This window comes from Lepisosteus oculatus, chromosome 21 (assembly GCF_040954835.1).
Source record: "Lepisosteus oculatus isolate fLepOcu1 chromosome 21, fLepOcu1.hap2, whole genome shotgun sequence".
In the NCBI taxonomy this organism is placed as follows: domain Eukaryota; kingdom Metazoa; phylum Chordata; class Actinopteri; order Semionotiformes; family Lepisosteidae; genus Lepisosteus; species Lepisosteus oculatus.
In genome coordinates this window covers 11820921-11835903 of record NC_090716.1, presented here as the reverse complement: position 1 = coordinate 11835903, position 14983 = coordinate 11820921, and the positions used below count along the sequence as shown (strand labels likewise).

General features: G+C 39.1%; 2 protein-coding genes across 3 annotated transcripts; both read right to left on the bottom strand.

Moving 5' to 3' along the window:
- Positions 1-1274: 1274 nt before the first annotated feature.
- gal (galanin/GMAP prepropeptide) lies at positions 1275-10503 on the bottom strand. 2 transcript variants are annotated; one of them, XM_015338090.2, is made up of 7 exons: positions 10308-10503; positions 9859-9939; positions 7757-7811; positions 5924-5995; positions 3346-3432; positions 2033-2104; positions 1275-1582 (listed from the first exon to the last, which is right to left on the bottom strand). In XM_015338090.2, exons 2-7 carry the CDS (start codon positions 9937-9939, stop codon positions 1521-1523), a joined length of 429 nt encoding a protein of 142 aa, XP_015193576.1. In that variant the 5' UTR covers positions 10308-10503; the 3' UTR covers positions 1275-1520. The 2 variants fall into 2 exon arrangements, with proteins under 2 accessions (XP_015193576.1, XP_006642531.1); XM_006642468.3 differs by lacking the exon at positions 5924-5995 and having other exon boundaries at positions 10308-10500.
- A 2546-nt stretch (positions 10504-13049) lies between these two features.
- On the bottom strand, positions 13050-14894 carry LOC107075777 (uncharacterized). Its single transcript, XM_015338106.2, has 3 exons — positions 14621-14894; positions 14107-14486; positions 13050-13557 (listed from the first exon to the last, which is right to left on the bottom strand). The coding sequence occupies exons 1-3, from the start codon at positions 14753-14755 to the stop codon at positions 13086-13088; spliced, it is 987 nt and encodes a 328-aa protein (XP_015193592.2). The 5' UTR covers positions 14756-14894; the 3' UTR covers positions 13050-13085.
- Positions 14895-14983: the final 89 nt, after the last annotated feature.

Below are 14983 nucleotides of genomic sequence, written 5' to 3'. Positions count from 1 at the left end.
CAGTATATCATTTAATTATTATATCAATGTAAATAACCTACTGGCCAATGTTTGACATGAAAATGTACTTTGTTCTTTTTGCTCTAAGCGAGTTAGTCCATTCATGTTAAAATACAACCGGATAAAAGTGCAAGGGGGTGTTTGGAAAGAATCCATGTTTTTGTATTCTACAAGAGCCGTGCATGTTAGATGAGAAAAGTGAAGGATGTCACATAATATGTACACCAATTAACTTCTATGTTGAGTATAAGTCCTCCTCAACAGCACATTTCACTACTTCAAATCAAGCTGTCCCATACCTGAGACATGTCACTCACCTCATTGCTTCAAGGCATTCCTGAGATATGTGGTGATCTGAAGTGTCAAATGCTTAGTAATTCACTGTACAGCATAACATCTGGGCATTAGGGCGGAGGAGAGATTACACCCTGCAGTATTCTTTTCAGATTTTGCTTCACAGGACTTCATGTGCTGACTTTGTTAATTATAAAAGTTTAGATACTGGTACTAGCCCAAGTTGTAGATATTATCCCAAAATGCTCATTTTAACCTCTGTGACAGGTCCATCAATTCTGATCAATTCTGTAGTTTGTTTTTCTTAGTAGAAAAGTATGAAAATGAAGAGAACGTAAGTCGTATCTCAGCAGAAATACATACTGGGCACTACATTGTTTTATGTTGAGACCTGCTAATTCATCTAAGTTAAGGAACTCTTCAGCCATGAAACAGGAAAGATTATGAGAAGACGTAATGAAAGTATTCAAAATCCTGAAAGGCAAAATTAAACCAAGGAACTTCCTCAGGATCAACAATGAAACACAGACAAGGGGAATCAGGTCTAAAAGAAGGGGAGGGGCTTAGACAAAGGATTGTGGGAGTTTGTAACAATCCACACCTTCAAGCAGGCTGCCTAGGATATTTCACGAAATAAGATGGATACAAGGTCCTCAGGTTACTAACAACCAAAGGAGCAGATGCTGAGTCACTCTCCCTCTTTTGTAACCTTAAAAACTGCTAATTCAGGATTCTGTGTTTCCCCGTCTGAAAATAAGTTCGAGGAAGCAGAAAAAGAAATGTGTTATTTTGTAATCGTCCTTGAGCGTAAGCATGTGATGTGTGGAAGCCCAGTTACAGCCTCAGGGTCAACCAGCAGTTTTTAATCATCTGACATTGCCCACATTTAAAACGAGAGAAAAGTGACAGCTGACACTTTTGAGGGTTCAAAAGACATTTTAGTTCATGTTAAATAGAAAGAAATACTGTCGACAAATAGGACCAATGCAGTTACCTAGTTTATTCAACAAGACATTGTTTTATAACAAAAAAATCTTTGTCTTGTTAATTTATATTCTTACAGAAAGCAGTAAGCAGATACCATGAAAGAGTCACCACCAGATGGCATTATAAGAGTAGTGTAAACAAAAATCAGCTGGACCACCAAGAGTATCTGAGTTCACTCAAAAGCATTTCAAAGGGTCTGGACTCCCAGAACAGCAGCTTTACACAGGGCAACATGCAGGCTATGGCTGAGCGACCTCTTCTGACGTGAGCGAAGGGTGCAAGTTGTCAAGAGCTCCCATTTCTGAAAGAATGAGGACGAGAAATGCCAACAAAACACCAAAAACATGGCAAAACTTGTCAAGTGTTTCACCCACAGCTATAACCTTTACTATTATAAACTGTCACAATGTGGAAACATTCATACAAACAAACAGGTTGTTATGATTTCATTTTTCCAGTTAAATGTGTTGTGAATGTTTTATTCATTTATATACCCAGCTCTATAAAAGAGTACAAATGTAAGCTGCTTTGGATAAAATTATGTAATAATAATTGTCCTAATGCTGCTTAATTATTATTGTTCATCGGTTTTGCCCCAAATTATGCAAGTCATTGCTTTTGGGAAATTTGCACACTCACTCAATATGCTCTGCACAGGTCATGTGGCTGACCTTAACACTATAATTCACTTCTGGTTGCAGCTAGTCTAGAACAGTGAAGTCCTAATTACAAGTGATAATAATGGGCTTACCTTTCAGCCTCAGGTAAGTCAGGAAGTCAATCACAGTACGTATTACATTCTCATCGCTTATTCTTAGTGAACCTGCAAAATTGGATAAACTTGTTGTGTGAATTGAAAAAAAAACTGCTGAGCAGAAAACTGAAAATGCCCTGTCAGTATATCGTGTTTTGCTCCCGCTAACTGCAATGGTATACACTAACTGGTGATGCTTCAACTGAATGGAGTCCTCCACATTCCGAATATGCCTGTTCCACAACAGAGGAATTACAGGCTTTTTAGTAAAACTACATTGGATTGTGCATTGGAAAAAACAGCCTAATGTACCAACATGTTGTTACACATAAGGGGCTACGAAACCAAATAAATTTCACGAAGTGACTGATCGGATTAATCAATAAGTAAATTAAATAATCATAACCCCCCACTTGTAAATTATTTTGTCAGGATGATACCCATGTGGTTGGTATAGTTAGGGTCAGAATTCTTTGTTCTTTGGCACAGCTTAGGTAAAAAGAGTAATAATTCAGGCACACCTAGTTAAATATATATTAGCAATGACAGTAAACACTCTAACCAACACAGAACATAAACATACAACACTATGTCACACTATGTACAAACTTTCAAATAAGGTATCCAGAGGCCTAATGTCTTAACCACCCAGACTGTTACCAATTATTCAAACTCTTATGTAACACCTACAAAAGACAAAATAAGAGATAAGCTGCCTTCTCATCTATATGGAATACAACCTGCAGTTAAACCCTCACTCTGTAATCCCCAGATGCCACCAAATGAATGGGAACCTATTTCTCTATTCTAAAATTCACCCACAAACCAGGAGAGGCTGTTTTTAACCTACGGATTCCTCACACAGGAAATCGGAGTTCAGCAAGCTCTCTTAAGTTCTGAACACTTAGCTCCAATCTGGTTTTTAAGGGTCTGATCTGGAACACAGAACACTCCCCCCACCTCTCTCTTCTTCCTTTTGATGCCTTTCACTGCTTCACCAACCTCCTATATGGTGTCTCCCTGTTGATTTACCCAGAACTTAACTAAGGTAAATCTTACGATTTCTTTGATCACAGAATCTGGACCCCTTAAAACACAATCAAACATCCCCTTGCCTTGAAGTTGGAAATGTTGACACCAGATGTTACCCGTTGTATGGAGATTCTCAGAGACACTTCCATAGCCACCTATAGCTATAACAATATGTTTGTAGTTCATGCACGTTAAAACTGTGGCCAAGAACAAATAGTTACCGAACATATTTCTTTTTTAACTCTCGGACATTTTCTCGTATCTGAACTGCCTCTTACCTGATTTGATGTCATCCTCCAGCTGCAGCTCACGTTTGCCGGCAAGGCCATGCTTATCGCTGAGAGAACGGTGATTGTCCACTGCATCTATGAAAACAGAAGAAAAGACACACAAGATTTACGTACTGTGTATACTTTGGAGTTTAAAACCATAGAGCTCCAAACAAACCTCCTTATATGCACATGCCAGTGCTAGTTTAAGGAATATGTTTAATGGACTAATTCATTCCACGTGTTTAGACAATCCAAATTAAGGTTCTTGAAGTTAACACTCCTTATCATATGGATGTAAGTCAGTGTTATTTTATGTGCAATGCTCACAAGTATATACAGTTGTTATAAACCAGTCCTATCACAGTCCTGGAGGGCTAGTGTGCTTCTGCTGGTTTATGTTCCAGCTCAGCACTTAATGACTTTAATCATCTCATTAATGGCGTAATTAGACCAACTTAACTATTTCTCTCCACTCTTTAGTCGCTACTGCTTTAAAGAGACATTGAAAGCCTACAGAAACACCAGCCATCCACGACCAGGATGGAAAATTACAGTCACTTTAAAAAAGAGAAGGCTCTCAAAAGGTTAAGTAGTGTAATATACATGAAGAAGCAAATTCTGATCTCTTGGTGCTCTAGCTCCTTACATAATCATTTTGTATTTTAGTTTACTAGTGATAAATGGAAACACAAGCACAGACATGAAAAATGCAAGAAATCTTTTGTATTGTCGTAGGCTTGGAAAGGGGGAACTGAAAGAAGAATGAAGCTTCTCACCAGGGTTTACTTACAGTATAAGCACGTTATTATGCAATTAGTCATGTTTTTGACTGCATGGCCACCTAGTGTTAGTCAAGGAGATTTTCTTGGTAGGTCTGTTTTAAGTTGTAAAAATGAAACACAGCGTTGACCCTTGAGTGAGCCTTATTAGACAGCAGAATGAAATGTACAGAAAGGCCAAGCATGCATGCCAAAGTTTGTTATTTTATAAATCAGTTCTTGCATAAGCTAAATTCTATCCTTCAGTTTATAACTCCCCACCGGTTACAGTCCGTTATCTGAATCCAATGCCAGCATATCATGCTTTTCATTGTGATCACTACATCCAGTTCAATGTTTTATTTAGTTTGCCTGCCAAACCAGAAACAGTCAGTCTTTCTAAAGAATGAAGAAGGACAGAGTTAACAACAACAGTACATACTGACTTCTTTCAGCTCAGGATGGCCTGCAAAGGCTACTGGAAAGATCTCTCACAGACTGATGCAGGCGCTCAGTCAGTTCACCACGCCTAGCTGAAGGAATGACAGCCTCGCTGAGGATGAGGCTGACCGAGCCCTCACCCCCACTTCCATAAAGAATGAGCCTGGACGCTGCTCAAGGGTGAAGATGGGGTGAAGGGAGGGATGGGAGAGGGATTTGTAGGGAGAGGATCCAGAGAGGTGAGATAAATACACAGAGGACAGCAGACGCAGGAGAGATTAGAATCTGACCTCCTCCCGAATTTCTGTTAAAAGCCCAATTTGAGCAAGGATTGGGGAGAAATCAACTAGTATTTCACTGGCTGACATTCAATGCACTTACAACTGCCACTTAACTACTTTGTAAAACACGGAACTCTCAAAATGGATACCCTGTATACTTCTAGTCCTTAGGGCGTGAGAGGTCTTTCCAGAGGTCACTTTGTGCTGAAATCGGTCATTTGTTGTTTCAAATATAGACAAAAATAACAACAGAGGAGAACACAGAACACATAATAGGCAACACAGAAAAAAACTATAACCAAGGAATTAAAGCACATATAGGCACTACTGCTTAAAGACTGTTGGCATGTTCATTACTCTATTAGCTTTTAGGTTAACAAAAAGTAAACCAGAGCTAATATTTTACATGTTTAAAAAAATAACATGACCAATAAAAATAAATTGTAATGAAGCATTTTGAAATAATTTCCTGATGTCTTTGAAAAATTAGAGGTCTTATTCACATGCATAAACACCAAGAAAAGACTGATGAATTTCTATGAAAAAGGCCTTGTTTAGTATAATATCAGATAATTCTATTCCTATTTAGTCTTTATACATGAATGTGTTATACCTGTTTCACCCATCCATTTTCTAACCGCTTCATCCAAATCAGCGTCACACAGGAGCCAGAGCCTATCCCAGCAAGCAACAGGCACAAGGCAGGGTACACTATAGACGGGACACCAGCCCACTGCAGGCCAGACACACCGACACGCACACAGGATGAGGGACAATTTTCCCAGAAACCAATTAACCCACCAGTATGTTTTTGGACTGTGGGGGGGAAACGGGAGCAGCCGGCGGACACCCACATGGGGAGAACCCCACAGGGGGGACACACAAACTCCACACACACACACAGCACCCCAGGTCCAGAACTGAACCCAGGGCCCCAGCGCTGTGAGGCGACAAGGCTAACCACTGTGCCACCATGCCACCCTAATACTTTTTTTAGTGTTTATTCCTTGTGAATATTAACAGGTAACATTAAAAAACACGACAGACGACATTTCAAAACGTGATGCCTCAATCGACTTTAGTAACCTGCAGAAACTATCTTACATTCACCAAGCGGCTCTTCTCTCCCCCTTGCACTGGGAGAATCCTTTATCTGTATAAGGTGTTCAATACGACCTGAAACAAAGGGATGATGGCATTTTACCCAGTCTTACACAAACTGGAACCTGACCTTCCATCATGTAGGTTCCTAGGAAGGGTTTCGATGCAACTACAGCACACTGACATTCACTCTGTGCAGAGACTGGGAATGCACAAGTACAGATGTGTGTTGCATTTCAAAGCAGAGCGGAATGTGGATGACACTTTCATTTCATGGAAGTTGTTAAAATAGGTTTACCCTTTAAATGGGGAAAAAAGAATCACGGGCATTTTAGTTGCATTCTTCTTTTCAAAATGCGGAAGACCAGCGTTTATACTGTATGTGGGAGGCCAGGTCTGGCTTAGTAATCATGCTTGAGGTTATCTATTTTTTTGGCAGGGACAGCTTTTCAACAGCGGCATGGAAGAATAGGTCATTTATTCATGTGTAATTTCCAGAATATCGAAAAAAGAAAAGAATGAAAGAAATCTGAAGGATTATATTCAGGATAAGATACTTGCCGCTGAAATGGTAAAGAAAAAAATCATAGCTATTAAAAGGACAAATAAAACCATGCTCGCAGGTGGCTCCAGGTTTTTCATTACGTAGCAGCTCCTAGGGGGAAGGATGCTATATTGAAATATTTGTGTCTGTGACAAATAATGGAGTTTTCACTGAAGTGATTTTCAAACAGTGACTGGTTATCCATGTTTAACAAAAGGTTAGAGATGGGGAGTAAACCAGTATACAGATATAAGATATAACATTGTCTTCATCAATCCTGAAATTTCTTCTGAATTTAATTTTTCAAAATTAATTTAGCTGCATCACTTTTATGATGCCGAATTAAATTCTTATTTAACTGTGAGATTTTTAATGTGGCTGATGGATACTGGATACTATTATTATTTGGCTCTGTGGATGACCTTGACTGGACATTACATGCTTCATTGGAAAATATAGGTAAAATTAAACAATATTTATAACTAGCAAATTACATGATTTCCAAATTATATGATTGGGTCACATTTTGAACATAATGAAATAGGAGAGCTGTAAGTTTAAAATCATAAGGTAGAGGAGTTGGACACTAAGTTTAATAAACACACTCATTATTAACTTGCTTGCTCGCTAATAACTGAATTGAAGATAAAAACTCAGTAATGCTTTCTATTTATTTTAATACAGCAAAGAAATCCTTTTGTTGGGTAAATTCACACTTCATTTTTACCCTGCATTTCAAATGAGTGATACATAAACATAACAATTAAAACAGAAAGTCTGTATGTATAATTTAATTTGGTATGGCTTCCTAAGACAACAACTTTGAAAAGGAGAAACAATTAAAAGGAAATTTTGATCTGCCGATTGTTTAGTTTAACTGATCTAGATCATTTTAATTGCTGGCCAAACAAAGTGAGTGTTTTTATTACTCAACTAATCCCTGTTTGAATTAATTTCTATCTGAAGATGGTTTGATTTGTGAAAATGGAAACACATTAGATTAGGGGCTGCAAATGCAATTTATAAATGTTTTAGACATGGAATATATTAATAATGTATCAAAAGAGAGATATAAATGTAATAATAACCAACCTTTTTTGTAGCTTACTTGCATAACAGTAACTAAACTCTGATTCAAGCCTGACTAACAGCACAAAACCTAATCCCATGGTTATTTGCAGAAAGTAGTTTCTTTCATCTATAATACCAACAGCTGACTTACTATCCATTTATAAAGTGTAATTTTACAACCTCTAACCCAAAGTGTGATCACAAAAATAGCTTTTACTCACGAGGCCCCAGTAAATACCCGGCGCTGTTCAGAGTCCAGCCTCTCTTTTCCTTCGCCTTCAAGAGGGAGAAACAAAAAGTCATTTTTGTCACAAATGGAGATAATGCAGCAAGAGCCAGTTGCTGCGTAGCATCATGAACAGAAACATAAGTGCAATAAAAGAGTAATAAAACATTACAGAGTCTGCAGACAATTTAACAGATGTCGTGTAAATGCGCCTCTTTAGCACAGAATGCCTGGATATTATTTAAGCACAGAAATGAAATCCAGGATCATGATGCAGCAGTGCTATACACCATACCACAATACTGCCATACATGCACATGATTCTACTGACTGTATTAAACATTAAACATTACTTATCTGCTTATCTAACAATATACTAAACACGTTCTTCTAAAAGAGAAATGGACAGATTGGCACATAAATCCGATAACATTGTTTGTGTCAAAATGTTTTCCTTTTGAATAAGAATTAATTCCACTCAACTGTGGAGCAGCCAGAGAAGGACTGGCTGGAAATGACCTTGGTGTCAAGTAAATCTGTACACCAAGGAAATGAATGTGATCAAATGCTCTTTGATATGAGGATTTGCAGCAGCAAGTGGTCTGTGTAAGAAATGTAAATGTGGTTGAGTAAATCAACAGGCGTCTGGTTGTATTAATGGTTATTATCCGCTGAAGTGTAATGCTTTGTGGAAGAAGGTAACCTACAGTTTCTGTCCACCTCTTCAACAAAAAGTTACCAGGCTTTAGCCTGGCTATTCACATGACATAAGAGAACTGAACACAAAAGCTTTTCATTAAACCTGACCATCCTGATTCATCATTCTTATTCTGTGTCAGATTTAAGCATCAGTCTCGAAGACCTGGACTGCTGATCTCATCCTTGTGATGCAAAAGCAGATCGTAGTATTGCACAGGGAAAAGTTCCCCACTTACAGTATATATAATTCAATTTGTTTTCTAAACTTGGCTCTATAATTACTTGCCAAGTCTCTATAAATGCTAGACAAAAAATTAATTGATCTTGTTCATTGCAGATCCCTCAGTGTTAGCTCCTCAGAAAGATGATTTTACCTGCTGGAGGTAATGCATTCATTTTAAAAATTACTTTAATTATGTGACAAATTATTACTGAAATGACATATCTTCAGGAACTCATAATTAAGTTATCCAGATATTTGCCTACTTCTGAGTGCATTGACGGAGCCACTGATATTTAAATATAATCCAGCACATTTCAAGCAAAAGATCGCTGACATATTAACGTGACTATTTCATAACAGTTTCTGTTGTGTCACTCTAGGGAGTAATAATATAGTGGAAAATCAAGATTGGGCCATATACTGCTGCATGTAACAAATTTAATATACGAGTCCTAACACTCTCTATTAAAATTAAAGGCAATAAGCATCTTATTATCTCGTACAGTTGTATTTTGTCCATTGCAAAGCAACTACATAATTGCTGCAGGAAGTTTCAAGACGCAGGTAACATTGCAGTTAATTAGCATTCAAATATTTCTTCTCTGTAAGATATAATTGTTCTAATAAAAGTCTAATGGACTTGCTATTATGAGCTGCATACGCTTCAGAACAATTACAATAACAGGATAATATTTCTCAGGTGTCTAAATTTCCTACAGATTAGTTGCAATCATGGGCAATTATTGCGTTTTAAGAGGATTTTTTAAAAGCTCCCTATTCACATACTACTACAGTATAACTAAAATACTGTATTGAAATATAGTGCCAAAATAAAAATAATGTTTGACTGCTTCATCGAGGTCTAGAACAATGAAGTTGTGAGGTATGGTTTTAAGGGTTTAATGAATTTAAGTTACATTTTTGCAAGACAGTGTAATTTTAGATAATATAGACAAAATGAATATTTCTCTTAGTTTATATCCCTCGGCAAGTCACATAGACAACCAGGATGCAAGGAAGCACGCAGGATGACAAACCAGTATCAGTCAAGTTAATGAAAAGAAAACCTTCTACTTGCACAGGATAAGCTCCTCGGTAAAACGATAAATCGGGAGCACATTTTAGACAGCATACTGCATAAATAATTATAACAAAAGAAAATCTGGAAGAAATACCGAAAGAACCAATCCAAACGTCTCTGACAGGGTGGCACACAGTACAAGTGATACGCAAAGAACACCAAAACACTTCTGCATCTGTAGAGAAACAGGGGTGGAAGAGTTTAAGACTCACACATCAATACGCTTTTAAGCTAAAAACTTTCTCTCTGGCCTGGTGTAGTTTTAAACAGTATTTAATTATTTTACACAGTATCTTCAGCCTGCAGTGCGGCAGCTAGGATTATTCGTTGTAATATAAATGTCACTTTCAGGACTTTGCCCACTTCATCGTGAATTAAGTACAAAAACAAAATAAATATTTGTTCTCAGTAATATTACTGTAGCGAAGTACATTACGATGTTATTTGGCAAAGGCAGATGTTTCTCCAAAATCTCGCTCGATGCTCGCTTGGCTGCGAATTTATTGTTAATTCCCTGAACCAGTACAAGATTTAAAATCTTACCTTGAAAAGTTTGCTACTTGTAAGTGCCTCTTTCCAGAAATCAGGTGAAGAGTTGGTTTGTGGAATTTCAGCAGACAGTTAATAGAGAGAGAAATGCGAGTATTACAATATATTTTCTTCCATTCTGCTCTCGGTGCCGGGAATTTCGGATGGAATGGGTAAGGTCTATCGGTGGCTTTTATTTACCTCTCCCCTACCCCCGCCAAGAAAAATAAACTGATGTCCCCCCAGCTTCTCGGGTTAGACGTCACCCCTAATTTCCTCCCGTTCCCCTCCCATCAGTACATGTGGATAAGAAAAAATTGCTGCAATGCAATTATGTTCTCATGGAAGTGATTTAAGAGCCGAAGATGGATAACAGCCGGATAATTGCATTGGGTTAGCATTTGGCTGTATAGAGCTTACCTTGGGGGTAACGCTTACGCGAGCTACGGTACCTGATTACGTCACGTATTACAATAGAGAAGGAAAAGTAACTCGCGGGATGCATGACACATAACACGTAACTTTCCCCGTGTTCAACGGCAACACAAAAGAGTACGGGAAAACAGCAAGGTCTACATTCACCTTAATTACTCTGGCTAAATTTGGACTTATGGCAGGATGCGTAGGGGTCTTCTGATCGTCACTGGCTTCATTAAAAAGTTTGTGCATCAAATCCCACGTGATGAAACATCGTGACATGGAGACATGAACCGGTTTTTAGAGAATAGTGTATTCTGGAATAACAAGCAGCAATAAAATGCTTGTGAAAAGCCCTTCTCAATGGTGCTGAGCACAGTTACAGACGCTCACAAGATCTAAGAAGTTGATCTGTACAGCAGAACAATTTACTGTCTATAATGCTAACAACTTAATTAATCATTTGATTATTAAATGATCCTGCTCCGATTAAATACATTATTAAACTTTTAAAAGAGAATATAATACGTAATACGAATTAAGTATATGATGAGACTCAAACCTGCCATTTACAAATGCAATAAATTGAGAAAATGATTACCTCGAAGACTATTAAGTCTATCTGGTAGCTGGGGAACTGACATTTTGTTGAACAGAAATTTGGTATTTTTAACGTTTGCTTTGGGCAAAGCTGATGTCCAGTGGGGCTATCCCTAAAGTCCGAGTATGAACTGCCCAGACGACACTATACGACTTGATGAATTTTTAATAAAATGAAACGACATATCTCATACAAAAACATCTTTAAAATGTTTCTATAGCTGTGTCCCAGTTCTGTATTTAACGCTACAGGGACCTAAGGAGAAATGTATATAGAAAAAGATAAATGTCTACAAGTTACCTATGGGTTATTTCCCTGAAGGACGATTGGTTGTTGTCGATTGTAACTTATACAATGCTCGGTAATTATATCATGGGCTGTAAATGACAGCATTAGACTTAATTATGAGTCACATTAATTAGGGATAACTAACACTAGGCTAACTGGTTCTATTCAGAACACCAGAAAAGACACAGAGGATTGAGAGGATCCACTCATTGTGTTCAGCTGGTTCCTTTCTCTGTAGTTCAGCCAGTACCGGTTAAACTGGGGTGAAAAAGCAGCCCAAGGAAAGGAACATTACAGGGTAACTAATCTAATCTAACCTAACCTGCCTGGTTTTGGGAGACTGGATGAAATTGCTGCACCTGGGCTACCAGTGCTGCCCATACTGAAATAGATGGCACTATGAGCCATCTGCACACACTTCCATTGTCCAATGTAAATATGTCCACTGTTCACACAACAAACATTATTTTGTGGACTCATGCATAAAAAGACTAAGTGTATTAAATACGTTATTATTATTGTCAGTCACCTCATTATGTTTATTGAGAAAATGCAAAGGCTCTTTCACCCTTGTTGCGACTGCAGCTGTGCAGTCTTCAGAAGTAATAATTTGCACTGTTTATATCAAGGTAATACTTAGGTGCCTAGACTGTCCTTTTTGGTTTAATGATACAATACTTTCCTCGCCAACCCCTGTGAACTGATACCAGTTACTTGCTTTTGGAACAAAGCTGGGTTCCAGCTAATGTACCATCTACTGCCTCCCAATCTTTAGCCTCAAGATTTTTTTCTTTGTCTGACAAATCCGAGAGGCGTAGCACGATGCTGAAGGGGTTCGTATTGCTGCCCTGCAGCTCTGGGTTCAAACCCTTGTGTTCTATGTGTGTGGAGTTTGTATGCTCTCCCCATGTTTGTGTGGGTTTCCTCCCACTGTCTAAAAACATACTGGTAAATTAGCTTCTTGGAAAATTGACCCTGGTGTTAACGTGTCTATATCTGGACTGGCGTGCCATCCAGGGTGTATCCTGCCTTGTGTCAATTGATTGCTGGGATAGGTTTCATCTCCCCCGCGACCCTGAATTGGATAAAGCAGTTAAATGAATGAATTAAATGGGTGACAGAGAGCGAGACAGGATACCCCAGGCACTGGTTTAGACACTCAATTCCTCTACAAGGCAGCACAAAGATGTTTTACACTCCAGGTGATTAGTACAGTATGTTCAAGATTGACATTTGTAGCAAAAAAGTTTGTGGTGGTGTTCATTTCCCTCACATTATTAAGCTAAAACACATATTATAAGATCTGAGATATTTCATTTCATGCTGGCCTTCATACCTGGGAAAGTGTTCAATGAACATTGTTTTAGAGTAGGCTAAAAGCAGAGTTGAATGCCTATTAAAGCTCTCACCAACCCATTTTTCAGATAAAGGACTCACAAGTATCACAAAAGCCCACTTCAACGCTCTGATTTTTATTCTACATACACTTATGTTGGTTTCATTCCCTTAGGGGTGAAATACTGTGTCGCGAAGCAAATGTAACTCCGGTAACAAATACAGTAGAAAGAAAGCACCAATAAAATACAAGATAGAGTGGTGAAGCATATTATGTGAGGAAATCGTTGTATGTTCTTCTGAGAGCTCTGCGCACTGTGTGATCTTTGTGATAAAGCTGTGCTCTCTGGCGCAGTGTCCTCTTCCTGATCTTTCTCACAATCCACTGGGTTTGGGCTCACTTTCTCTGCCCCCTGCATCCCTGCTGCACGCGCCTGGGCAGAGCCGTCCCTGCTCACCACTGCAGCATTCTGAACATCCTCTGCCCAGCTGCGTGGCAGACTGTCGACTCCATCACAGGGCCCTTTCAGTGCTGCGCCTTGGCTGCCTGCTTTCATGTGGATGTTGAGGCTAATGCGAACACATTCGTGAGACCTGTCAAGCAAGTCACTGGGCGGTGCACTCCTAGAAAGAACTGCAGCACATTAGCATCAGCCAAATCAATGAAAGGTCCATTAACATGATATTTTATACACTTTATCCCATAGTTCCAGGTACAACACACACAGGGCATGGCTACTAAATGACATTTCATATCTTTAAGGTAAGTGTAAGGGAAGTGAAATTACTTAGATCAAACTGACTTCTTCTTTCAGAATTAAAGTTACCAAATAAAAAAACAGTCCTGAAGGTGTACAGAATAAGGAAAACAACAGTGACATTTTTTCAGATAATCCAGAGCCTCTGAAGAAGGCTCCACGGCCGAAATGTTGTTTTCTTTCTTCTTTTTTTCAGCATGGAATAAACCTATTACTTGTTCCTTTGCAGCCTTCGCGTGCTGACGCAGCTACCCACCTGAATTTTTTTCAGATATTCTGGTAGACTACTAATACCGTATTATCATTAAAAACATAAAGATAATTATCTGGATACTATCGAAATATGTTGTTACAGCAACCCAAAAAAACAGCACTGACTCAACAGTGCTGACTACAATGATGATAAAGTAATTACCTGTGGCAATCCTTTACTTTTGTTCCCTGGTTTGTGCACCCTCTATAATCGTCAGTTACACTTGAGTCTAGGGGACTACCATATTTACTGGTTGTACAAGTCTTGTCCTTGAATACAATAACTGTGTGTTCACCACCATGTGCAACCCATAGGGCATCTTCCCCAAAGTCGCGCCCTAAATGTGCTTCATTCTTGTGCGCGCAGGGTTCGTCTCCCGACAGAGGCGCGGCCAAAGCCCGAATTCGGTGGTCCCCAGCGATCCTGACTCGCCGTCCTCTTAAGTGCGCCAAGTAATTGGACAAATGGTCAACGTCATCATCGATCATTTCGTTAACTCCCCCTATATCCACGCTGACAGTGGACAGCACTTTGCTGAGCTCCTGAAAACACACAGACACTTTTATGAGTAAACGAAGCTTCTAGTAATTTTAACATGTGTTTCGCTAGTACCTGGGTGCAAAAGGTTTGGTGCGCCGTCTCATCAGTTATAAAATCTGGCAAGGTTGCAGCTTACCCTTAATTTTTTTGCAACCCCAAACCGGTTTTGCCTTGTGCGATCGACGCAACTACTTCGACTCTCCGAGACTTCCCCAGACTGCTGTGCTACTCTAGTCTCACCGCTTGGTGCCATCTCCCTGTAAGAACGCATGGCATTTGGAAAGATGTTAAAAACCTTGACAATCTGGCTGCAAGGTCAAAGTTGAAAGGTTGTCTTGCAGGAACAGAAGTGACAAATGCTGGACATATGCGTCGCACTGGCTGTACGCGGATGATGCACTTGCTTGTGCAATAATACCCCCCCCAAAACATGCATTTTACGCACAAACGTCATCCACAAAACGTGGTAAGAGTAGAGCAGTCCCGTCTCCATCACAAA

What these genes read in the sequence shown, in the direction of transcription:
- LOC107075777 (XM_015338106.2), bottom strand. Translation starts at nt 14,755, where the DNA reads ATGCGTTCTTACAGGGAGATGGCACCAAGCGGTGAGACTAGAGTAGCA. An exon ending in GGGTTGCAAAAAAATTAAGG is followed by an intron (nt 14,487 to 14,620) that starts GTAAGCTGCAAC and finishes GTGTGTTTTCAG; the next exon opens with GAGCTCAGCAAAGTGCTGTC. An exon ending in AAAGTAAAGGATTGCCACAG is followed by an intron (nt 13,558 to 14,106) that starts GTAATTACTTTA and finishes AGTTCTTTCTAG; the next exon opens with GAGTGCACCGCCCAGTGACT.
- gal (XM_015338090.2), bottom strand. Translation starts at nt 9,939, where the DNA reads ATGCAGAAGTGTTTTGGTGTTCTTTGCGTATCACTTGTACTGTGTGCC. An exon ending in CGGGTATTTACTGGGGCCTC is followed by an intron (nt 5,996 to 7,756) that starts GTGAGTAAAAGC and finishes CCTTTGTTTCAG; the next exon opens with GTCGTATTGAACACCTTATA. An exon ending in GGAGGATGACATCAAATCAG is followed by an intron (nt 2,105 to 3,345) that starts GTAAGAGGCAGT and finishes CCAATTTTGCAG; the next exon opens with GTTCACTAAGAATAAGCGAT.